The 27014-nt window shown below is 41.1% G+C and overlaps 1 protein-coding gene across 6 annotated transcripts in view; it reads right to left on the bottom strand.

Annotated features, from left to right (window-relative positions):
• Positions 1–27014, bottom strand: part of TULP4 (TUB like protein 4) — a 230741-nt gene that overhangs the window by 61880 nt on the left and 141847 nt on the right. For all 6 annotated transcript variants that reach the window (XR_007462886.1, XM_049654512.1, XM_049654510.1 and 3 more), the window contains 2 exons: positions 20395–20523; positions 6158–6319 (listed from right to left, as the gene is read on the bottom strand). Coding sequence is in view for 5 of the 6 variants with exons in the window: in XM_049654512.1 (XP_049510469.1) it covers positions 6158–6319; positions 20395–20523 (291 nt within the window). In the remaining variant the exon portion in view is untranslated. The remainder of the gene's footprint in view (positions 1–6157; positions 6320–20394; positions 20524–27014) is intronic.

Raw genomic sequence — 27014 nt, 5'->3', positions numbered from 1 at the left:
TTGACAACTCCTATTTTTTATGAGGCCGTTAAGAACTGAATGTTTGTATCCTACTCAAAATTCATATACTGAAGGCTTAATCTCTAATGTGACAGTATTTGGAGACACAGCCTGTAAAAAGGTAAGGTAACTAAGGTTAAATGAGGTCATAGGGATAGGGCCGAAAACCAGTGGGACCGGTGTCCTTATACAAAAAGGAAGAGATACCAGGGATGAGCATACACAGGAAAGGTCACATGAGGTCACAGAAAGATGGTGGCCACCTGCAAGCCAAGGAGAGAGGCTTCATGAGAAACCAGACCTGCCAACGCCTGATCTTGAACTTCCATCCTCTGGAACTGTGAGAGAGAAATGTCTTTGCTTAAGCCCTCCAGCCAGCAGAATTGTTACAACAGCCTGAGGAGACTAAGACAGTCTTTACCTACTATATAAACTACAAGTAGGATCATATTTCCTTCTTGCAATTTAATGGAAGATAAATTTTAGCCTAAAATGAAACACATCACTTGGGGAAAAAAAAAATCGCTGTAAGTATAGATGAAATTAAGAACATGCTATGAAAAACTAGTCTTGTTTTTACAAAGGTTCCATCAGAATCAGCAACCCTCAGTGGGATAACATGACATTATACACTTCTTAATGTGGCTCAGTGTAAATGATAAGGTATCACCTATTAACTATTCTTACCAAAACTATTTAATACAAACTTAATCTCAACCTAACTTCCCATTGATAGAAAATACAGAGGCCAGTAGAAATTAAATGATACTATGGGTAAACAACCGTGCAAGTCCAGAGTGTGGAATATTCTACAAGGTAACCACACTAAACTCGTCAGAAAGGCAATGTCATTTAAAAAAGAAAAAAAGAGGAAACTTTTCTAGACTCAAGACATAATAAACAATTGCTGTATACAACTTAGATCTTGGTTCTAAATAACAAAAAAAAAAATAAATTTTAAAAAAAGGAAAAAAACCTACAAAACTCATTCTTGTAACAATTAGAGAGCTATGAAGAGCGCCTGGGTACTAGCTAATATCACTGCTAATTTCCTGGGTGTTAAAATGTAGGAGAATGAACTTATTCTTAGGACAAGCATATTGAAATGTTTTGGGGTGACGTGCCATAATGTCTATAACTGATGTTCAAAAACAGTACTACAAAAAATGTGTGCATGTATGAAGAGAGAGGGAGAATGGAAGGCAGGCAGAGGAAGAGGAGGAGAGCATACACAAATATGGCAAAATATTAGTTGCTGAATTTAAGGCAAGTATATTCTCTCAATTTTCTGTAATGTTTGAATATATGAATAACAGAAAGCTGGGAAGGATTATCCCAAAGGTCACCTCTAAACTGTCTAGATCAGGATGTAAAGGGGTCAGTTCATGAATGGAATCCTATGAGCTCCCACCCAACATTCTATGCAAAGTGACACATATAATCATGTTATGTGCACATGCACATTTTTCCAGGAAAAGGGTTGCCAATTTCCATCTGAGATTTAGTCTATAAACCCCAAAAGTGTTGGGCACCTGAGTGGCTCAGTCAGTTAAGTGTCCGACTCTTGGTTTCAGCTTGGGTCATCATCTCACACCTCATGAGTTCAAGCCCCACATTGGGCTCTGTGCTGACAGCATGGAGCCTGCTTGGGATTCTCTCCCTCTCCTTCTCCCTCTCTCTCTACCTCTCCCCTGCTCATGCTCTCTCTGTCCCTTTCAAAAATAAACATTAAAATACACACACACACACACACACACACACACACACACATATAAAAAGGAAAATACACAAGTAGGAAAACAGCTAGACTCTTATCAAACTCACTTGTAAAATAGTACTCCTTTTATTTTAAAAAGTTAGGAAGCAGCCTAAAATCCTGTATGATTAGAACTATCTCAAGATGTGAGGAGGCAGCCTCATCCTGGATGGTGTTTTACTCTACATGAAGTGCAGGAGGTTCTCCAGGAGAAGGGAAGACACACCCTGAGTTGGAGGAGGCAGAGCTTTAAACACCAACTCCCAATGTAAGAGCTCAGGACACTACATTACAAATTGTCTTTTTTCATTAATAATTTTCAAACCGAGCAAGAGATATGAAAGAGTGACAAACATGGAGGAAGGAATTTTATTTTTCCATGTCTCAGTTCAAATGTGATTGATGGAGTACCCCATATATCTCTTCGCCCTTTTCAATTCTTACAAGGACCCTTGTTGCTTCAGTGGTCTGCAACCTTTTTGAGAGGTAGCAAGTGCAGCACTTTCCTGAGTGAAATCCCACCCATTAGGCCAAATACAGAACCGGTAAACGCAATCCTTCAGAGAGAGCTTGTGGACCAGGAGACCAAACAGGGGCCTAAGTCACGCTCTGATCTTACAGACAGGTCTACAGAGCCAAGCCCAAGTGTCTTAGCCTGGCTTCAAGCTGCAGTCCATGGGGCGCCTGGGTGGCTCGGTTGGTTAAGCATCCGACTTCAGCTCAGGTCTTGATCTCCTGGTTCATGAGTTCGAGCCCCATGTGGGGCTCTGTGCTGACACAGCTCAGAGCCTGGAACCTGTTTTGGATTCTGTCTCCCTCTCTCTCTGCCCCTCCCCCACTCATGTTTTCTTTCTTTCTCTCTCTCTCTCTTTCTCAAAAATAAACAAACATTAAAAAAAATTAAAACTGTAGCCCAGCTGCCTCCTTCATGCCCACGACACCATGCTGCCTGCTACCCAGGTAACTTTGTCAGGACAGAGCACAGGATGTTTGTGGGTCTGTCTCATCTGGTCCCCACCATCTCAAAGGCAGGCGCCAAGTCTCACCCACCATGTCCCCAGCATGTCTGGGTCCTGTGACTGTCACACTCCCTGTATGCTGTTAGGGATACTGGCAGACACAGCTCATCAGGGGACTATGACATGAGCCTCCCAGGTTCCACCCCTATAGGCAAGGGAAGAATGCAAAGCCAAGACTTCCACTTACATATTTTTAAGTACTTTCACATCTGTTCCCTCATTTGATCATTACCAAAGCCCTGGGAAACAGGCAGGAAATAATTCACCACCCCCCTACCCTGAACAGAGGAGGAGAGGTGCAGGGAGGGGTGTCTGTGCAAGGCTGCTGAGTGGGCTGCAGCAGGCTTCTCCAGCTGATTCCAGGAGCAGTAAAAACCTACAAAACCACAAGGGCACAATAAATTCAAGTGCTTCATACAGACACACGCATATGCCTCTGGATTATTAGGAGACTGGTGGGGGGGGGGGTGTGTGGAAGAAATGTGTTGAAACTATTTCTTTGTAGCTCCCATAGTAGTCATTTTGAGAAGAAAGAAAAAAATATTGACCATTTTTATTTGAAAAAAAAAAAAAAAAAACGGAAGCAAGAAATGTTTAGTGATTAGTAGAGAGCAATTCAGTTAAAAAAAAAAGAACGAAAAGAATTAAGACTCAAAACTGAAAGTTATCGTTCCTTATTATACTAATGCTTGCTTTTATCAACATGAAACTAAAATCTCTGCTATGAAATGTCCTGGCACTTTATGGATTTTGCTGTATTTGGAAAACACAAGCTTTGTATTTACAAAGGTTTTCCCTTTTGCTGGAAGCCGAGCTATCCCAGCCTGAGTGGCAGGGCCCGGGCTGTGGACAGATTGGTGACTGCAGGGCGGCCCGCCGACAGCGAAGCTTCTTGTCCTCCCGCTTTTAGGTAATTTGGCCTTATTAAAGTATCTGGGGTATTGTCGGTTGGGGAATTGCCCTCGGCAGGCCCCCTGGGAAAAGAACCATTAGGGAAGAAAATGAGGTTCCACAAGAAATTGTGCGGCCTTACGTTTAGCCCTTGCCATCCCCCATGGAGACTCCTCTACTTACAGGAAGGATAGCCTCATGCCTTTGCCAGCAAAGAGGGCCTGTAAAAGGAGAGACATATGGATTTGAAAGCCTCACTCCAGCAACTAAGGAGTGTATCTCTGGGCACAGGTGACTTCAACCCCTAGGCCCACCTGGCCCCCCGGAGGCATTCCAGATGATGACTGAACCTAGTCGGTTAAGGTATAGAATGGTTCATTAATTCCTAGGTGCACTGTCTCTCTGAGAATGTATGAGGCATGGATTTCTAAGGCTTTTCCGGCCCCTTTCTGGCACCTCGGACCGAGGCAAACACATTGTTCTTCTGGCCTCATGTGGTTAGGACGTCATGTCCCTGTAACTGTTCCACTTGAGGTGTTGAGAAATGGAGGCCCTTTGACGAGAACAGCAAAGCAAATGCTTTGTAGATTATAGATAAACACAGATGCATAATGGAATAATGTAAGGAAGTAATCAATAATCAAAGGGTATGCGGGAAGAGTTAGGGGGAAATCGCCATGTTATTTCTTAAAGGTTGATTACACATAGGAACATTTTCAAAGTTAGGGAATGTTAGAAAAACATAGATGACGTACGCCACAGGGAAATCACTAGCAAATATAATGCCATGTTTGCTACAATAAATCGGCCAGTTCAACACACTGCTGTTGTCTGTGTCCATTTTTATTTTTTGTTTTTATTTTAGTTTTGTTTTATTTTCACCGACGCCGTTCTTCCTTCGGGAACCCCTGGTTGCTGGAGCTGACCTCCGGCACCATTTGTAAAAAATAAATTATTATTATTTTTTATTTAAAAATGAATTATCAGAGGTGCCTCAGTGGCTCAGTCAGTTAAGTGTCTGTTCTTGATTTCGGCTCAGGTCAGGATCTCACATCGGGCTCTGTCCTGACAGTGCAGAGCTTCCTTGGGATCCTCCCTCTTCTCTCTCTTTGCCCCTTTCCCGCTCGTGTGCACGTACATGCCCTCACTCTCAAAATGAAATAAACGTTAAAAAAATGAATTATCAAGATATAATTTTATTAGGTTATTCTATATTATTTTATCATGAAAGTAAAACAGATACATTAAAGAAAATTTTAAAATGGGTTTTAAAACGAATTTTAGAAAATGACCCTAAAGCTCATCACCATAAAACAACCTACCTGTGGCGTCTTGTTTCCTTTCAGGTCTTTTAAGTAAATGGATGGGTTTCTTTTGGTTGTTTAATGACGTGATAATCTTATACCACATACACCATTTCATATCCTGATTTTTCCCCTCAACATTATATCATAACAACTCTTCCAGATTATTACACTGTCTTTGTAACCACAATCCATAATTTCCTGAACTTAAACTGTGTAATCCTTTAAGTGGTAATACCACAGTTTACTTACCCAGTCTATTTTTAGACAAGTAGGCTGTTGCCAAATTTTTACTATCACAAATAATGTTTTAATGACTGTAACTTTTATTTTCTTCCTTTTTGTTTTTAGATAAATTCCTAAAGTATATTACCAGGTCAAAGTGGACAATAATTTTTTTAGACTTCTGACATATTCTGCCATATTCCTTCCCTAAAGGTAATAGACATTATTACCTGCAATGGTAAGAATCCTTTAACTGAACTCTTATCATTAACCAGGAAATCATCTGTATCATTTTATTATTTTTTGGCTAATAAGTGAAACTATTTCCTATGTTATTTTGCATTTTTTTTCCTGAAAATGTATATTTTTCCACCATATGATTACTGACTAGTTGAACTTCTTTTGTGAATCATTATGCCCATTATCCATTTACCAACTGGCTATTTACACAGATTTAAAAGTACATCTGGGGGCGCCTGGGTGGCTCAGTCGGTTAAACGTCAACTTCAGCTCAGGTCATGAGCTCATGCTTCGTGAGCTTGCGCCCCACGTTGGGCTCTCTGCTGACAGCCTGGAGCTTGGAGCCTGCTTCGGATTCTGTGTCTCCCTCTCTCTCTCTGCCCCTCCCCTGCTCTTGCTCTCTCTCCCTCCCTCTCTCAAGAATAAATAAAAACATTTAAAAAAAAGTACATCTGTATGAATATTTTCCATAATTAAAATGTTAACTCAGTGTTTACCATTTGGTGGGAAATATTATTTCTCCCATCTATGGTTCACTTAAAGTTTTAATTTTTACCTGGACATATTCACTGTTGTTTACCTTTGTGATTCTTTAAGAGGCTTCTGAGTCAGCTTCCCCCTCCCCATTCCCTTCCCTGTATGATTTTATGCAATCAATTCATTTCCTCCTCAGCTCACATGGTTTTAACGTTCATTACACACCCATAATCAAGAGGCTTTACCTGTTGGTCATCAGGAGTCCATATGCCACATGTGATTTGACTCTCCAGGTTTATCTCAGATGACCAGTGTCTTTGTCCGCTGACAGAACCAACCAGGACAAACCCATCTCGATATGAAATAAGTGCTTGAGTTCCATCGTGGCTCCATGTGAAGTCACTCACCTTTGAGACACACATAGACACAAGATGTCACTTAATCTGAAAGGGAAAGCACTTTTAGCAAAGGCTATAGTCATTAACTTAGCCTTTGGCTAAGAGTTAGATGGTCTTAAAGAGAACAGTGCATAAATACATCATATGTACTGTAACACTAACATATAATACAAAAGACCTCATTTGAAAAGCAAGTGTCAGTGAAGAGAGCTAAGTGTTTCACACATGGTAATTCTTCAAGCTTTGTTCATGGGAGGGATTATCATGCCCATTTTCCAGAGAAAACAGACACAGAAGGGATAAGTAACTTATCCTTGATCATACACAAGGTGAATGGCAGTGTTAAGGATGACCCAGGGTTGTATGGATCCAGTGTCTTTGCTTTTTACCATTGTTCTATGGTCTCCCACCTATGGTAACAGATGTGCCATTAGTGTCTCTGGGTCACCTATCAAAATAGGAAAGTTCTCAGTTTTTGGTTATATACCGTACTCAGCCTTGCTAATAGTATTCCCTTAATCAAAATGAAAAAATAACTTAGGGGTGCCGGGGTGGCTCAGTCGGCTGAGCATCCGACTCTTGATTTTGCCTCAGGTCATGATCCCAGGGTCATGGGATCAAACCCTGTATCGGACTCCACACTAAGCGTGGATCTGCTTAAGATTCTCTCTCTTTCCCTCTACCCCTCTCCCTTGCTCATGCTCTCTAGAGACTCTCTCTAAAGTAAAAAATAATGATAATTTAACTGGAAAAATTACGCAGACTTGGGTGTTGTTTGATGCGTTCACTGTATTTATTCAAATAAGCCCATTTTAAAAATCTTTTAATCTATTAATGAAGTAAATTGCTTCTATTGACTTCCTCAAATTATACTACCCTTGCATGCCTACAACTAGCCCAACCTGGAGATGAAGTGTTGTCTTTGATACACACAGTTGAAGTTGATTTACTGATGAGTTCAGAATTTCTACAGCTGTATTCATGAGTGAAACAAACTTATGATTTCCTTTTTGATAATGTCTTTGTATCTGGATTTCTCAAAGTTATATTGATCTCTCAGAATGAGTTGGAGAGTACTCCTTCCTTTTCCACTGCCTGGAACAATTGATATAAACTGGGATAGCCTATTGCATGAAAGTTGGGTATAACATGCCTATGCATATGAATTTTTTTGTGGGAAGATTTTTAACCATTGCTTCAATGTACTCAGTAGTTTTAGTACAAGTCAAGCTGTTAAGCTTTTTATTTCCTCTTGAGTCAGTTCTATTAAGTTACTAAAAAAATTTTTTCCAGTTCATGTAAGTTTTCCAAATTGTTGGCAAGTAGCTGATGATAGTATTTATTATCTTTTTAAAAATCAACTTCATTGAGCTATAATTTGTATACATTAAATAAAGTTCTCAGCAGTCAATCCCCTATGCTCATCCTTGGTTCAAGGCAACCAGTGATCTGATTTCTCTCACTAGTTGCTTCTTCTTGAATTTTACATGAAGGGAACTGTATAGTATGCTCACTTTTGTGTATGGTTGTCTTTACTCAGTACAATGGTTTAATAAGAGTATTCTAAATTCTTGTGTGCATCGGCAGTTCATTCCTTTTCATGAAGAGTAGTATTTCATTATATAAATATACCACAACTTATTTATCCACCCAAATTGCCAGGCATTTAGGTTGCTTCCAGTATTTGGCTACTATAAAACTGCTATGAACATGCATGTGTAAGACCTTTGGTAGATGCGTGGTTTCATTTCTCCTGAGTGAATACCTGAGAGTGGAATTAATTGCTAGATCATATGGTAAGCATGTTTAAATGCATAAGAAATTACTAAATTATTTTCCAAAGTGGTTATGCCATTTTACACTCCCTGCAACAGTGTATGAGAGCATTAGTAGGTTCGCTCCTCACCAGCACTTGGTGTTGTCAGTCTCTTTTGTTTTAGCTATTCTAGTAAGTATGCAGTGGTAGGACACTGTTCCTAATTTGCATTTCTCCAATGTAGTCACGGTGAGTATCATTTCATGTACTTATTGATCATTTGCACATCATCTTTAGGGACATGTCTGTTCAAATTCCTTGCTATGTGTACCTATTCCCCATCCACTCATATATATGTGTTATGTGTATGTATGAATACTCACATAGATGTATACAATATGTCTACATACATATGGATATATATAAGCTTCCAACCTTATTTTGTTATAAAAATTCTATATACAATCCTTTATAAGATATGTGTGCTGCAAATAATTTCTCTTACTCTGTGGCTTGCCTTTTCATTTGCTTAATGGTATCTTTCAAAAAGTGAAAATCTTAAATTTTGATGAAGTCCAGTGTCAATATTTTTTTTTCCTTTTATGGTTCACGCTTTTTGTGTCCAATCCATTGAATCTTTACTTAATCCAAGGTTTCAAACCCAAGGTTTACAGAGAAATTTAGTTTTTACATTTATATCTGTGATTTACTTACAGTTAATTTTTGTGTAGAGTATGAGGTCAGAATCAAGGTGGTTTTTTGTTTTGTTTTGTTTTTGTTTTTAAATACAGATATGCAATTGTTTCAGCACCATTTGTGAAAAAGAAAATTCCCCAGATGTTACCTAGACTTACTGCGGTGATCCTTTCACAATACAGTTGACCTTTGAACAACTAAGAGCTTAGGGGTTGCTGATGCCCTGCAAAGCTGAAAATCCATGTGTAACTTTGACTTCCCTCAAACTTAACTACTAATAGCCTACTATTGACCAGAAGCCTTATCAATAGCAAAATCAGTCAATTAATACATATTTTGTATGTTTTACCTATTATATACTGTATTTTTGCAATCTAGTGAGCTAGAGAAAATGTTATTAACCAAATCATAAGGAACAGAAAATACATTTAAAGTACCGTATATTTTTTTCTTTTTAAAGTTTTTATTTAAATTCCAATTAGTTTACATACAGTGTAATATTAGTTTCTGGTGTAGAATTTAGTGATTCATGTAGATTCTGGTGTAAAATAAGTGATTCACTTATATACAACACCCAGTGCTCATCACAACAAGTGCCCTCCGTAATACCCATCACCAATTTAACCCATCCCCTTACCCACCTCCCCTCCAGCAACCCTCAGTTTGTTCTCTATAGTTAAGAGTCTGTTCTCAGGTTTGCCTCTCTTTTTTATTCCCCCTATTCCATCTGTTTTGTTTCTTAAATTCCACATATGATTAAAATCATATGGCATTTGTCTTTCTTTGATGGATTTATTTCACTTAGCACAACGTATTCTAGTTCCATCCATGTTTTTGCAAATGGTAATGGTAAATGAGTAGTATTCCACTGTGTGTGTGGAATATATACACACACACACACACATATATATATACGTATACATATATATATATATGTATGTATATTATACATATGTATACACACACACACACTCCCCACATCTTCTTTATTCATTCACCATGCAACGGACGTTTGGGGTCTTTCCATACTTTGGCTATTGTTGATAGTGCTGCTATAAACATTGGGGTGTACGTATCCCTTTTAATCAGTATTTTTGTATCCTTTAGGCAAATACCTACTCGTGCAATTGCTGGACTGTAGGGTAGACCTATTCGTAACTTTTAAAAAACATTTTTAACGTTTATTCACTTTTGAGAGACAGAGAGAGACAGAGCATGAGTGGAAGAGGCGCAGAGAGAGCGAGACACAGAATCTGAAGCAGGCTCTAGGCTCTGAGCTGTCAGCACAGAGCCTGACGTAGGGTTCAAACCCATGAACCGTGAGATTGTGACCTGAGCTGAAGTCAGACATTTAACCAACTGAGCCACCCAGGCACCCCTATTTTTAACTTTCTGAGGAATCTTCACACTGTTTTCCAGACTGGCCTCACCAGTTTACATTCCATCCAAGAGTGTAGGAGGGTTCCCCTTTATCCACATCCTCACCAACACCTGTTGTTTTCTGTATTGTTAATTTTAGCCATTCTGACAGGTGTGAGGTGATATCTCATTGTAGTTTTGGTTTGCTTTTCCCTGATGATAAGTGGTGTTGAGCATCTTTTCATGTGTCTGTTAGCCATCTGGATGTCTTCTTTGGAGAAGTATCTATTCATGTCTTTTGCCCATTTCTTCACTGCATTATTTGTTTTTTGGGTGTTGAGTTTGATAAGTTCTTTATTTATATTTATATTTTGGATACTAATCCTTAATCAGATGTCATTTGCAAATATATTCACCCTTTCTGAAGCCTTTTAGTTTTGTTGATCATTTCCTTCACTGTGCAGAAGCTTTTTATCTTGATGAAGTCCCAATAGTTCACTTTTGCTTCTGCTTCCCTTGCCTCTGGTGATATGTCTAGTAAGGAGTTGCCCCAGCCAAGGTCAAAGGGGTTCTCCTCTAGGATTTTGATGTCTTCCTGTCTCACAGTTAGGTCTTTCATCTATTTTGGGTTTATTTTTGTGTATGGTGTATGTAAGAAAGTGGTCCAGTTTCATTCTTCTGCATGTAGCTGCCCAGTTTTCCCAGCACCATTGGTTGAAGAGACTGTCTTTTCTCCACTGGATATTCTTTCTTCTTCATCACAGATTAGTTGACCATATAGTTACGGGTTCATTTCTGGGTTTTCTACTTTGCTCCATTGATCAATGTATGTTTTTATGCCAGAACCATACTGCCTTGATGACTACAGTTTTGAAGTGATGCCTCTGGCTTTTCTTTTCTCTTTCAAGATTGCTTTGCTATGTGGTTTCACACCAGTTTTAGGATGGTCTGTTCTAGCTCTGTGAAAAATGGTTGTGGTATTTTGCTAGGGATTGGATTAAATGTGTAGAATGCATTGGGTAGTACAGACATTTTAACAATATTTGTTCTTCCAATTCATGAGCATGGAAAGTTTTTCCATTTCTTTCTGTCATCTTCACTTTCTTTCATCAGTGTTTTATAATTTTTCAGAGTATAGATCTTTTTGCCTCTTTAGTTAGATTTATTCCTAGGTATATTAGGTTTTTGCTGCAATTGTAAATAGGATCAATTCCTTGATTTCCCTTTCTGCTGCTTCATTAATGGTGCATAGAAATGCAACAGGTTTCTGTACAGATTTTGTATCCTGTGACATTACTGAACTCATATATCAGTTCCAGCAATTTTGTGGTAGTGTCTTTTGGGTTTTCCATATAGAACATCATGTCATCTGCAAATAGTAAGAGTTTGACATCTTCCTTGTCGATCTGGATGCCTTTTACTTCTTTTGTTGTCTGACTGCTGAGGCTAGGACTTCCAGGACTATATTAAATAACAATGGTGAGAGTGAACATCTGTCTTGTTCCTGACCTTAGGGAAAAACCTTCCAGGTTTTCCTCATTGAGGATGAGGATGTGGGTTTTTATTATGTTCCCTCTAAACCTACTTTGCTGAGTCTTTATCATGAATGGATACTGTACTTTGTCAAATGCTTTTCTGCATCTTTTGAGAGGATCATATGGTTCTTACCCTTTCTTTAATTAATGCAAATCTTGAACCATCCTTGCAGCCAGGAATAAATCCTACTTGATCATGATGAATGATTCTTTTAATGTACTGTTGGATTCGATTTGCTAGTATTTTGTTGAGAATTTTTGCATCCATGTTCATCAGGGATATTGGCCTGTAGTTTTCTTTTTTAGTGATGTCTTTGTCTGGTCGTGGAATCAGGATAATGCTGGCCTTACAGAATGAGTTTAGAAATTTTCCTTCCATTTATATTTTTTGGAATAGTTTGAGAAGAGCAGGTATTAACTCTTCTTTAAAAGTTTGGTAGAATTCCCTTGAAGCCATCTGGCCCTGGACTTTTGTTTGTTGGGGGATTTCTGATTACAGATTCAATTTCTTTACTGGTTATCAGTCTGTACAAGTTTTTTTTATTTCTTCCAGTTTCACTTTTGGTTGCTTATATTTCTAGAATTTATCCATTTCTTCCAGATTGTCCAATTTGTTGGCATATAATTCTTCATAATATTTTCTTATTGTATTTCTGTGTGGTTGGTTGTTATTTCTCTTTTCTCATTTGTGATTTCATTTATTTGGGTCCTTTCTCTTTTCTTTTTCATAAGACTGGCTTAGGGGTTTATCAGTTAACATTAATTTTTTCAAAGAACCAGGTCTTGGTTTCATTGATTTGTTCCTCCATTTTTTTTAAGTTTCTGTATCATTTATTTCTGCTCTAATCTTTATTATTTACCTTCTGCTGGCTTTAGGCTTCATTTGTTGTTCTTTTTCTAGCTCCATTAGGTATAAGATTAGAATGTGTATTGAGAGTTTTCTTGCTTCTTGAGGTAGGACCATATTGCAATATACTTGCCTCTTAGGATTGCCTTTGCTGCATCCTAAAAGTTTTGGAGTGTGGTGTTTTCATTATTTAAAGAACGACTGCTTAACCCAATCACTCTTTAGTAGGATGTTCTTTAACCTACATGTATTTATAATCTTTCCAATTTTTTTCTTGTAGTTGACTTCAAGTTTCATAGTGTTGTGGTCTGAAAATATGCATGGTATGATCTCAATCTTTCTGTACTTGTTGAGGGCTGATTTGTGATCCAGTATGTGATCTATTCGGGAGAATGTCCCATGTGCACTCAAAAACAAAGTGTATTCTGCTGCTATAGGATGAAATGTTCTTAATGTATCCGTTAAGTCCATCTGGTCCAGTGTGTTATTCGAAGTCATTGTTTCTTTGTTGATTTTCTGTTTAGATGATCTGTCCATTGCTATAAGTGGGGTGTTTAAGTCCCTACTATTATTGTATTATTATCAATGAATTCCTTTATGTTTGTTATTAAGTGTTTTATATATTTGGGTGCTTCCAAGTTGAGGTCATAAATATTTACAATTGTTAGATCTTCTTGTTGGATAGTCCCCTTTATTATGATCTAGTGCCCTTTTCCAACTCGTTACAGTCTGTTGGTTTTTAAGTTTATTTATTTACTTTTGAGGGAGAGAGAGAGAGTGAGAGTGAGAGAGGGAGGGAGGGAGGGAAGGAGGAAGGGAGAGGGAGAGAAAAAGCATAAGCAGGGAGGGGGAAGAGAGAAGGAGAGACAGAATCCCAAACAGGCTCCATACCATCAGCACAAAGCCTGATGTAGGGCTTGAACTCAAGAAACGTGAGATCATGACCTGAGCCGAGATCAAGAGTCGGATGCTTAACTAACTGCACCACCCAGGCACCCCAGTCTTTGGTTTAAATCTAGTTTGTTTGATGTAAGTATTGTTACTCTGGCTTTCTTTTGACATCCATTTGCATGATAAATATTTCTCCCTCCCCTCACTTTAAATGCACAGATGTCTTTAGGTCTCAAATCTCTTGTAGGCAGCATATAGTTGGGTCTTTTTTAAATTCATTCTGACACTCTGGCTTTTGATTGGAGCATTTAGTCCATTTACATTCAGCATAATTATTGATATGTACTTAGAGCCATTTTATTACTTTTTTCGTTGCTGTTTCTGGAGATTTCCTCTGGTCCTCTCTTGTCTTTTGTCACTTTTGGTCTTTTCCCTCCCACTCAAAGCGTCTCCTTTAATATTTCCTCCAGGTATGGTTTAGTGGTCACGAACTCCTTTAGTTTTCGTTTGTCTGGGAAATTCTTCATCTCTCCTTCCATCTTGAATGATAGTCTTGCTGGATAGGGTATTCTTGGCTGCAGATTTTTCCCATTCAGTGGGTTGAACTTCTGGTTTGCCAAGTTTCTGTGCAAAGATCTGCTGCCAATGTTATAGCACTTGCCTTGTGAGTAAGGGACTTCTTTTGTCTTGCTGCTTTTAGGACATTTTCTTTATCACTGTATTTTGCAAACTTAACTACAATATATCTTGGCGTTAGCCTGCTTTTGTTGATCTTGTTGGGAATTCTTTGTGCCTCCTGGATTTGGATGTCTGTTTCCTTCCCCAGGTTAGAGAGGTTTTCAGCTATGATTTCTTCAAAAAAAACTTCTGCCCCTTTTTCTCTCTTCTTCTTCTGGGACTCCTATGACACAAATGTTATTATGTTTGATGGAGTCATGGAGTTCCCTAAGTCAACTCTTGTGATCCACAGTTTTTCTTTCCCTCTTTTGTTCAGCTTCATTATTTTCCATAATTCTATCTTCTATATCACTTATTTGTTCTTCTGACTCTTCCATCCTTGTGGTCATTATATCTGGTCAGTTTCAAATCTTAGATGTTGCATCTTTCATTTCTGCCTGATTGTATTTTAGCTCTTTTATCTCTGCACTAAGGGTCTCCCTGGTATCTTCCATACTCTTCTCAAGCCTGGTAGGGTATACTTACGACTGTTACTTTAAATTCTGCATGAGGCATATTACTTAGATCTGTTTTGTTTACAGCTCTAGCTGTGACCTTTTCTTGTTCTTTCTTTTGGGATGAATTCCTCTGTCTTCGTATTTTGTCTAGGTCTCTGTCTTCTTTTTTGTGTTAGAAAAGCTCATTATGTTCCCTATTCCTGAGAGTAATGGCTTTATGAAGAGGTCACGTAATGTCCAGGGCCTAACGCTTCAGGAAGTATCTCTGGTGTGTGTTGCATGTAGTCTGCTGCTGCGTTCTGGCTTCTCTATCCCTCAGGTCAGTCAGCTACAGAGGCTCTCCTCTGTAGATGGGCAGTGTTTGGACTTTGGCCATAGTGTGGCCAGTCTGAACTAGGTGTGCCTGGTCTGTTTGTTAAATGAGACCTGATGCTACTTCTACTAGAACTGAAGCCTTGTAGAACTCTATGGTCAGAAGACATGATACAAGTGGGGGTTTCTGGTGGTCTTCTGGGGAAGGGGCCCGCTGCACTGATCCTTAGGCACACTTGCAGAGCACAGGGGCAGGGCTGGCTGACTAAGCAGGTTAGTCAGCCAGTGTTGGTGCTGTGCTTTTCAGTGAAGTTGATTTATGCTGAGGGACAGGGGAGGGAAATGGCACCAGCCAGGTCCTTTGTTCCAAGAGGGGGGTGGTCCATACTTGCTGTTCTCAGGAAAGCCCTCTCAGAAGAGTGAATAATTTCCTATCGTGTGTCCTAGGCATTTTCCAGATCACTGTTTTCACACTGTCTGTGTCCAGGTTGCTTGCCTGCCTAGGGCAGCACAGTGCACTTTGGGCTCTCTATTCCAGCCAAATCTGCTGACTTTTAAAATTCCAAACTTTAGGGGCACTTGGGTGGCTCAGTCAGTTGAGCGTCTGACTTTGGCTCAGGTCATGATCTCATGGTTCGTGAGTTTGAGCCCCACATTGTGCTCTGTGCTGACAGCTCTGAGCCTGCTTTGGATCCTGTCTCCCTCTCTCTGTCCCTCCCCCACTTGCACTCTGTCTCTATCTCTCTCCCAAAAATAAAAATTTTAAATTCCAAACTTTAAGGACCTGGCATGACAGGGACCTGCACTGCTCTTCTGGGGAAGGGTCTTGCTGCCCTGGGACCGATGCAGGTTTGACCCAGAAGGGCAGTTTGACATCAGAGTGCAAGGGCATAGGATTTGGAGCAAAGCAGGTTAAACAGTCAGTGTCCAGGTTAGCTACCCTCAGCAGGTGTCTCTGAGCCTATGCTGAGGGGTGGGAGAGGGAAATGGCACCGGCCGGGCTCTTCTGTCCCCAGAGGGGCAATGCCACCACTCACAGATGTGCTCCAAGAAGGGGGAACAGTCTCTCCCTGTGAATCTTAGGCAATCCGCACACCATGCCATCTACCCCCGAGTTACCTGCCTGCCTTCTCTCCAGGAGCAGGGCAGTGCTCTCAGGGCTCTATCCTAGCCACATCACGGACCTCTGAAACTCCAGGCTTTGAGTTGGTTGCAAAAACTCACGAAAATCAGCCTCTCATTTTCCCAACCAATGGCTCTGGGGAAGTGTTTTCCTTGTGTGATCCCCTGTGTACTCCTCTTCCCCTCTCTCTCTTTCTCACCTCTCTCCACGACCAAGGCTCCCTCCCCTCTGCAGCCGCCGCAATCCACTTCTCCCCATTTCTCCCCCAAACCATGTCTCTGTACTTCCTACCTTCCTGGATGTGGCCTCTTCTCTCCCTTTAGCTATGCACTTTGTTCTATCAGCCCTCAGGTCGATTTCTTGGGTGTTCAGAATGATCTGATAGTTATCTAGCTGTGTTTGAGGGATGAGACAAGCCTAGGGTCCTGCTACCACTCCAGCATCTTAGCTTGCCCCACCCCTTCCATCTGTTCTGTATTTGTTGGGGGAAAAAAAACACCCATGTATGTGTAAGGAGACCTGTGCAGTTCAAACTGCAGTTGTTCAAAGGTCAACCGTTTGTACAAATATCAAATCATTATATTGTATACTTAAACTAATATAACATTATATGCCGATTACAACTCAATAGAAAAAAAGACTATTGTTTCCTCCCAGTGAATTATCTAGGCATCTTTTCATTACCTTTGATTACCTGGTAATCTCTAGAGTTACGTCTACCTTTTCATTCATAAAAGTGTTATAGGTTGCTTTTACTTGGAAATGTTTAACTTTCTTTAAAATCGGTGACATTACTGGATATATCACATTTCAGATAAAAATAAAATAAACAAACACCAAAAGGACACGAACATTTGCTGTTTTCCCAGCAGAGGTTATAGGTTGGTGTTCAGTGGTTAGCATGTCCCCACCGAGACAACGGCATGGATTTGTAAGACAGCTCTTGAACAGCTGGCCTGAGGTTACTGAAAAGAGCGGGTTGCCAGGGTGAACTCGGGACCCTGGTTTCACTGACCCTACGTTTCAACTAACTACACTGTGTAGTTTTTCTTAAGAACTGAAAACATTTTCTAGAGACAACCCATGAATTCTGCAATAAAATTTAAGGTTTTTTCAATTTTCAAGTGTAGTGCTACTTATTTACAAGCATTCTGACTCATTTATCCTGGAAGAGATCCGTACTAAAAAGAAAAACATCCTAGTAGAGGGCGAAGAGTTTAGCCAGTGAAAAGAAGCTTCGCCAAGACACCACCAGTCTTGCAGTCACAGAAAATGGTAACAAAAGATGTTTCCATGAATGAATTGGGTTTATTGAATTAGGTCAGCACAGGTGGTAAAAATATACCACAACTGGAAAGACAAAAACAAGGGAACTGATACCCAGCGCTGTAAAGAAAATAAGCAGGAAGCCACCCTCCTAGTTGCCTTTCAGTGGCACAGGCCTGCGGGCTCTTGCCTCACGGAACGTGTTGTCAGACGTGGATTAACTGTGTCTCGGCACCAGCCTGGTCAGACCTCAGCCCGAGGCAGCTTTCATCACAGTGGCCAGTACCTGTGCGGGACACGGCCACGCCTGGTGACTGATCTTACACAACAATGCACACACTGTTCCACACTCACTTTTGAAATAAAGGACTCGTAATCATTTCCTGAAAAAGAAGTTGTTAAAGCATCACTTAGCTTTTGCCGAATGTCTGATGCCTTTGTGACAGTACAAGTCACGCTGGGCGACGTGGATCACCTGTCATTTCCTCTAAAAAGCATTCTTTTTTTCCGAGCAGATTTCAAGGATCCTCGTCTTCCCAGCCACGAAACTGTCCTTCCTCCCACCAGGTTCTGTTTCAGGTGCAGCCAGCCACTACTTCCTCAATCAGTGATTCATCATCGCCAGTGCACGGTGTTTCTCTGCTCAGATAAATTCTGATGCCAACACAATTCAAAGAAGCGAAACCTTTCATGTAAGTGTTTACTGCTGACAACTGCTTAGCGGGTTTCGAGGTTTGAGGGATCAGAGTTCCAGACAGCAAAATTATATATAAATCTAGATCATATCATAGATATAGTGATTACTTTTGAATATGGCAGGGGCAGGCATTTGTGAGATTCCAGGAGGTTCCGGTGTTCTATGGTCCACAGAAGTTCATTCACCTCCAGGTCTGAATTCATTCTCCCTTTCCTGTGTCTAAAATGCTTTTTTATGCCAAATTCTCAATAAAGAGAAAAGCTGAGGGATATGGTGACGGTGGAAACCACACAGCTGCTATATGGAGATGACAGAAGGTTTCGTCCCGGGAGAGGCTGCTTTCGGGAGAAAACAGTGTGGTGACAGCAAGGCTTGGCTGGTGGGGCTAGACTCTCTGATGGTAATGGAGTCTGAGCTCTTCTGGATATACTATGAATACATGCATTTCTGCTAAAAGAGAAAAAAGTTTCTTGTCTGAGAAGAAGATAGTGTGACAGAGTGTTCTGGATTCAAAACTGGGTTCAAATTCTGCTTTACCACCCATGTACTTCCTGGGCAACTTGCTCAACCTCCATGACCTGAGTTTTTTCTTCTATTAACTGAGAACAGCATCTGCTCAATGGGGTTCCTGGGAAGACTGACAGAGAACACATGGAAAAGACAAGCACTTAGTTGGACTTTGTCCTAGCTCCTCTTCAGGTCTTTCTCGGAGTAATGCTTTAGAGAACTGTAGTCATCCAAAGTCTGAAGACACATCCAATTCAATCACTGGGCCTAAGGAAAAGAGTTCACGCTTTGGTGGATGGGAGAATTATAGCATTCCAGAGACCCCTATGGGTGAATTCAGAGAAGTCTCCACCTTACAGAAAGCCATCAAGACTTGCTGCCTCAAGGCCTGAAGCTAGTCTTTGGTGATGACATTATGGCTACTATTTACAGGCAGGTATGTTCTGTGGTCAGGGGTTATGAAGTAGTAGTACCTCATAATACGACAGGCACAAGAACAGTATGTGGGGAAAAACGATCATCAACAGTGTTATAAGTGCTCTCTATGGTTAATCTTATTTAATCCCCCTAGTGATTCTCTAAGCAGGTACCATGTGAGTCCCTATGTTACAGATGAGAAGACTGAGGCACAGAGAATGAAGGATCTCCTACTAAGAAATAATGGAGTGAGACTCGTGTGGTCTGACTCCAGAGCTCATGCTCTTGACCACAGTGTCTCCCCTCTAGGTAACATGAACTTTTCATGGTCATGGAGATTTCCCCAGCTGTGGCTCTATTTCAGAATGGCTGGTCAGTCACCAGAGGGCAGGATATACCTCTTCCTTTCTTCACTCCATGGAGGTGTACAGGGAATTCATAAGGCCTTTTCAGAGTCAGTCAAAATTATTATTTACTCTACCAAATAAATAAACTCACACAAAAAAGAATGTTCTATTTTACCTAGTGGTAGATTTGTCTTCTGTGATGACAACATACAAAGACCCTTAGCTGTAACAGTAACCGCTAATAGTATCTTTGTTGCTTGCAATTTTCTGTCATTTCACTTCACTGGTGTATCTTTCAAACTTGGGGGTCTCGCAGCTTATTTAAGCGATAGATGGGGGAAAAGAGGGTGAGAATCCACTTCCTGAGCAATGTATAGAAAGGCAGTCACAGGGAAACCATCCCTGGAGTGGTAAAACAGTCTGAGAAAGCCCTCATGGAGAAAGGTCCCCTGAGGACTTGGTTCCAAAGCCACAATTTCCGGTCAAATCCCAGGGATGGGACTTGTGTCCTTAAGCAACCGAGAAGAGGAGCTCCATGTGGCCCATCATCACAGGGGGGAGGTGGGAGAGCCAGATCTGTACCATAAGCCAGAAGAATCTATGGAGCAGGTTTAAAAATAGCACAGCTCAGCAGGGAGTCCCTGGAGCACCTGTTTTCCTCAGAGCAGAGACAAATTTGTATGAGAAAGGAAGAGCTGAGGGGTGACAACAGGTGGCCACGCTAATTGAAACCTGACAGAGAGAGTGTTAAAAACTCAGCTTGACAAGCACGTTGTGAGAATGGCTCACAAGAGCTCCCTTGGAGAGAACTATGAAGATTACAACACACAGCAAGTACCTTTCAAAGGGAGCACAAAAGTGATATGCCGTAAGCACTTCAGAGGATCCAAATTTAACATGTAATCACAACAACGAATGGAAAAAAAAATGATTTCGCAGATTTAATTAAAGCTTAAAACTTGGAGAGTTTTCACAACAGCAGAATAGTTGAATAAAGAAGTAAGATCTTTCTCTTTTCATCAAGTGATATACTCGGGGGGAACGAAAAGCAGGATTCTATCTCATTTATTTTTACTCTACCGGTTTCTGGAAAGAGTTTCCATCTCTGTGTTCTGTTTCCAGCAATGTCTCACTGGGAGCGGCTCTGCCCACTCACCTGAGCCCCTCGGTCGTTGACCAGTTCCACGGACCACCTCCCTTCGTACTGAATCCACACAAATATGCCTCCATCTGCGTCACACGTGGCCAGCTTCTGGTACGGCTCATTCCACCTCACCAGCACAACCTAGAAAACAGCCAAGAAGATATTTACCACAGGGATTAAAGCAGAGGGCCAGGAGTATGTCTCCAAAGAAACGAGATTTCAGAACTAAAGAGGAGGCACGGTCAAGGGGAATGAATGGCTGAGGGCAGGTGTGGGGATTAGGAGAGGGGACAGGGCATGGCCCACAGGTGGCAGAGACTCAGGAAACGGGACTCCCATGACGAGGCTTCCTGAAAAATAGCCCTGAGCAAACCATAAACCGTGACACAAAAATGCCCGCTGCTAGAAAAGCAGAGGATCCAGAGCCCATCTGGACTCAGTCCTGCCTCTCACAAGTACAAAAATAGTTCAGTATCTAAATAATTTAGAAAAAATCATTGAAACGTCTAAGCTACTTAGTACTTTATCAGAGAGGAAATATGAAATTATAAGCCTCAACATTTGTGAGTATGACAAATTAATTTTTTAATTTAAAAATTCTGAACCTGGACAAATCACCCGTCTTTCTGGACTATCACTCCCTCACCCAAAAGGTGGACCCTCTGGGAGGTGGTCTGTGGGATTAGGTAAATGCCCAAGGAGACTGAGGACAGGACTCAAAGAGTCCAATAAAACCTGTAAGGACACAGGCCTATGAAGCGGTCCTGGGTGCCCATGAGCCACAAAACCAATACCCTGCCTTCACTGTGGTAAACTCTGAGTGTCACCTGACTGGTCCATGCTGGTGATCGTGAGGAATTCATTCGATCGGTCAGACATGTGGTTGGTACTTATTAGGTTCAGGCTGTGTGACACTATATGATCAATGCCAAGATGGAGAAGACTGGACCCCATGCTCAGGAAGCTAAAACTCCATCTGGGGGTCAGCACATCCACGGATGCACAGACATACACGGATCTGTGACAGTCAAATGAGCACTGTCATTAACCACCCAACTGCTGTTCATAAGAAAGATCTGAATCCCCTGTCTCCCCCCAGGACTTCACACCCAGTAAACGAATTCCCCAAATTCTAAAATAGCAAGCAAGGGGAGGGGTGCGCCTGGGTGGCTCAGTTAAGTGTTTGGCTCTTGATTTCAGCTCAGGTCATGATCTCATGGTTTGTGGGATCGAGCTGCGCTGTCAGCACACAGCCTGCTTGGGATTCTCTCTCTGCCCCTTCCCCACTCGTGCTCTCTCTCAAAATAAATAAATAAACATTGAGAAAACAGTAATAAAATAAAAAAATAGCAAGCAAGGCCAAGGACAGACTGTCAAGGACCTCTGCAATGTTCAGACCCCTTCTCACACCCACCTGTGTCCAAACCACAGGCTAACACAAAAGTCCTGTCCCTTCTCAAACCTGTGCCAAGGGCATGCCTGATTTTAAGTCTTTAATTTGGTTTTCAGGTATCAGAGAGTTGGAGGGCCCCCCAGCCCTGGTCTGCCACAGTTGGTGGCATCAGCACTTGTTGTGAGATGCATAATAAAATCCAAGAAGAAATTACTGGCCACCTAAAATGTAAAGACACTGTAGCTCTCTTTTAAAACTGCAAAAAATTAAAGACAGCTGTGAGGCTGCACTCCTTGGAAGCCTGGCAATCACCCGGCAGATCTTACCTCGTTGATGGTTCCCACGCCAGAGTCTGCTTTCACGGATGCTGACGCCACCCACGCCCACGGCACACGGTCCTGCTTTCTCTTTGCTGGACCGGCTGCCCCACTCTGCTCACGCTCTGCAAGCGCAGCACGTGCACCATCCACCATAACTACTGGTCCACGTGCACGCCTCCCCACTGAGCTGTGCACCCGCGGAAGGGGGACAGGGGCAGGCTCACCTTTGAATACTGACACACTACAGTAATTCGGAGTGTATTGTGCCAAAGAGTACTATGTAATTAGAAGTTATGATCCATATCTTTGAACTATAAAAAGGTTATTGAAAACTATGTCCAGAAGGTTCTTTTCAATGCCCAAAGGCATTTTAACAACAGCCAACTCTGCCTGCCTGCTTACTATGAACTGCAGGTGCTGAGGATGGAGATTAAGACATCTTTGTGCTCGTGGAGTTCAGTTCACTAAACAGAACACAGCGCTGCTCTATGTGCACTTAGAGTTGTGAACATACACAGGAGGGGAACACACAGGTGGAGGGGGGAAACAAACCCAGATTCATTTTTTTAAGTCCAGTTTTAAAAACTCCCTATGTAAGAGTCTCTTACGGTTTGCCTCCCTCTCTGTTTTTACCTTATGTTTCCCTCCCTTCCCCTATGTTCATCTGTTAAGTTTCTCAAATCCCACGTATGAGTGAAGTCTTCAATACAGAGAACAAACAGAGGGTTCATGGGAGTGGAGGGGGTGTTAAATGGGTCACGGGCATTAAGGAGGGCACTCTTCAGGATGAGCACTGGGTGCTCATATATAAGAGATGAATCACTGGGTTCTACTCCTGAAGCCAAGACTATACTGTATGTTAACTAACTTGAGAAAAAAAAAAAAAAATCAAAGATTAAAAAAAATACTGATCTAATTAAAAAAAACCAGTACCATCAACAACCGAAGTCTTTCAATGTGTCATAAAATTTAGAATTTCTAGTCAATAAAGGCCAACTTCATAAACCTCTTTCAGATCCAGTGATTTGGCCCAAGCACTGCAATCCACTAATGTGCACGCAGCTACATTTTGGTCCCTTTATAAGACACACATTCATCATTCAAGTCCACAATCACTGATGTACTTCAGAATGGCCACCACGGGATGGAATATGACAACTAAATACATGATATTCACAACTGACCAGTTTTTAAATGATTTCCTTAAGTTAACACAGAGACCATTCATCTGCTATGATCTTCCCTGTAAATAACATTTGACAAGGTGTCGTATTTTAGAAAATAAAGCTTAATAACATTTTCTGTACTTCTGCCTTTCTTCCTTTAACATCCATTGCCAGGCATGGTTGCATATTAAGTTAACCTCAATAATAAAAACCCTCTTCTTCACGAAAAGAGCCCGCAGAGTCATAGCATGAAACAGACACAAAAGAGCAAAGGCAAAAAAGTTATTTTTCACTCTAAAGATTTCTTGGTCTTCTGACAACGCAGTAGTTGTTGAATAAACAAAAGGCTCACAGGCTTCATGTTTTTGTAATTCTTGATCAGCGCAGATGCAGCAGTAAACAGAAATGTAGTCCCATTCCCACACCTTTGCTGTGAGTTCTAACCGGTGTAACAGAATAGGCAGGTAGCTGCCCTAATTTAGAGAAAGAAATCTTTCCAATGATTCTTCATTTAAAAATAAAGTCAAACTGTTAATGTTGTTTCCGTGGATTAGAATTCTCATTTCCTCTCTCATCTACAATTCATAGCTGCCCGCCTTATCTCCCAGCAGCTTATTTCCTGTTCTCCAAATCCCTCCAATCCAGCTGGCAATGTCAGGACATCCCAGAGCGCCGAGAAACTACCAATGGGGAGCCCATCGCCCACATGCCCACATCATGTGGCAGGGTGCTCTGCCTCCTACCAGGCACTCTAAGGCAGAGCTCCCCTTCCTGTTCAAAGGAAACAGGGCTCCTGTTTAGTCTGAGCACAAAAGAACTTGGGCTATCAGGGTGCTGTGTTCTACTAAAAAGTCCGAAGATAAGCTAAGTATTGATGCAGGTCTTTAATTACTCAAAAAAATGCCAGCCTGTCACTCTCTCCAATGTTAGATGAACACTTTATCATTTTATAGTTATTGCTAATAGACATTTATTGAGGACTATTAAAAGTAGACAAATGTACACTTAAAATATGGGGCAGGTCTGCTGAAAGTCTATTTGGGATATAATCTAGTGCTCTAAATAAGTCATTTCATTTCCTACACCCTGTCTATTTTTAGGGAGAACAAACAAATGTCAGTTAACCCATCTCAAGGATGTTCATCTTTTCAGACAGAAACCCTTTAAATGGTGTTGGGAGGGGGCGCCTGGGTGGCTCAGTCGGTTGAGCGTCCGACTTCGGCTCAGGTCATGATCTCGCAGTCCGTGAGTTCGAGCCCCGCGTCGGGCTCTGTGCTGACAGCTCAGAGCCTGCAGCCTGTTTCGGATTCTGTGTCTCCCTCTTTCTCTGACCCTCCCCTGTTCATGCTCTCTCTCTCTGTCTCAAAAATAAATAAAATGTTAAAAAAAATTTTTTTAATTAAAAAAAATAAAAAATAAATAAATGGTGTTGGGAGATACAAATAAAATTATATTTTATAGAAATATGTAGGAAACCACCTCAGTGAACGACCAGTATCACCAAAGTTCAGTAATATTTCTCTCAACCTAAAAAGAATGTAATTGGAATGAATGCTAAATACAAATAGCTCAATAAACCCCTATGATTATTACCATACAGGTTTTTAAAAAATTCTGTTAGTAAGTGAAAGAGCAATAAGTTTAATTGTGCCAATTTAAGTTTAGACACATTTAGTACAACAAAATGAGTTTAAGAAATGCTATGAATTTCAGTTACATTTCGTCACTCTAAGAAAGAGCCAAAAGCATCTTGAAATAGAAGCACAGCGGCTTTCCAGACTGACGCCCACCAGCACAGAGGTCCTTGAAGTGCTGTGGCAGGAGTGCAGGCTCAGGACCGGAGTCCTGGCCCTGCCACTCACCATGGCAACTTGCTGACCCACTGGACAGGGGCGGGGAAGGGGGGTCCTCTTGTGCGCTTGGGGTAACAGCAGCACATCCTTCTGAAGTGTGTGAGGAGTAGTGGAGAAAGGACCTTAGCACGGTGCCAGGCACACAGCCAACACTCAATCAGGGAGAGCTCCACGTTATTCAAGGATGAGCTAAAACTTCCAAAATACAGAGACTGGTTCAGCATAGTACCGACACGTAGTTTCCTCTTTGATAGAAAATAAACAGTCGGAAAGTCAGTCCCTCTTTCCAGGCCCACCTCCTGCCACTTGCACTCCCCACCCAATTCTGTACCTAAAAAATCAACAGCATCACACACTTCCTGGCACCTTTGGCCTAAAATACGCTTCAGCCCCTTGACACCGGTGGTAATTCCTTCCCTGACATTCCAACCACTCCCTCTTGCCGCTAATGCAGGACCTTCTACACCGTTCATGCCTGCCTACACTTGCTCCCTCAAACATCTCAGTTCCTCACCGGCTGAGCTCCTCATCAGGCCTGTGCCACGCACACAGTGGGCATTCCACAAATCTTTCTAAACTGAACTATTCCTGAATGATGATTAGCTGTATTTCTGTAGAATTTTAGAATATTCTCTCTCAACAATAAGATGTTAAGATCAGTTTCAAATGAGATTTTTTTTTCAGGTAACAGTTTTATTGTGACAAAATCCACATACCATACAATTCACCCATATAAAATGTACAATTCAGTGGTTTTAGTGTAGCTACAGAGCTGTGCAACCATCACAATAAATTTTAGAACATCTTCATCAACCCCCAAAACTCCCCTCCAGTCCTAGGCAATCACTAATTTCCTTTTGCCTTTACTGATTTGCCTATTCTGGACATTTCATATAAATGGAATCATATAATACGTGGCCTTCTGTGTCTGACTTCTTTCACTCAGCATAATGTTTTCAAGACTTTTCCATGTTGTAAGTGTATATCAATACTTATTTCCTCTACACGTCCAAATAATATTCCACTGTGTGGATACATCACACTGTGTCCATCCATCCAACTGATAAACATCTGGGTTGTTTCCACTGTTTGGCTATTATGAATAATATTTCTATGAACATTTCTGTACAAATCTTTGTATGAGCATGTTTTCCTTTTCTTGGGTATATGTCTGGGAGTGGAGTTGCTGGGTCAAATGATAATTCTATGTTTACCTTCTTGAGGAACTATTTTCCAAAATGGCCACACCAACTTACATTCCCAGCACCACTGGGTGGAGAAGTTTCCAGTTTCTCCACATTCTTTCCAATACCTGCTATTACATCTTTTTTAGTATGCCATTCTAATGGATGTGAAATGATTGTGATTTGCATTTTTCTAATGGCTAAAGATGTTGAACATCTTTTCGAGTGCTTATTGGACATTTATGTAAACTTCTATTCGAATCCTTTGCCCCTTTTTAATTGGGTTGTCTTTTTTCCTTATTGAGTTTGAGAAGTTTCTCTTGTTTAGTCCACTGACCATATTTGGAAAAAAACTTCAGCTTTTTTCCCACATAATCGTATTTATCTCACTTAAATGTTCACAAATCCAGTCCTCATTCATTCATTCAGCTCAAGTTGTTGATTAAGAATTCCAAGACGGAAATGGACTAGAGACAATAAAGGAATTCAGAGAACACAGGTCTGAGGTCAGAACCCTGGAATTCAGGGACCACAGTGCCTCTAAATGGTTCTGAACCAGAATGTGTCGGGGGATGACCTTCTTAGTCCCAGCTTCTCCAGGACACTTTGCAGGAAACTCAGAACTACACATTTCTTCTTGATGTTTTCCAAATCTTCTTGCTGGAAAATAATACATCTTCTAATTGGATAGAGTTTATATAATCAAGCAGGGCTAA

This window comes from Panthera uncia (assembly GCF_023721935.1).
Source record: "Panthera uncia isolate 11264 chromosome B2 unlocalized genomic scaffold, Puncia_PCG_1.0 HiC_scaffold_24, whole genome shotgun sequence".
Lineage (NCBI taxonomy): Eukaryota > Metazoa > Chordata > Mammalia > Carnivora > Felidae > Panthera > Panthera uncia.
This window is presented reverse-complemented; position numbering and strand designations above follow the sequence as displayed.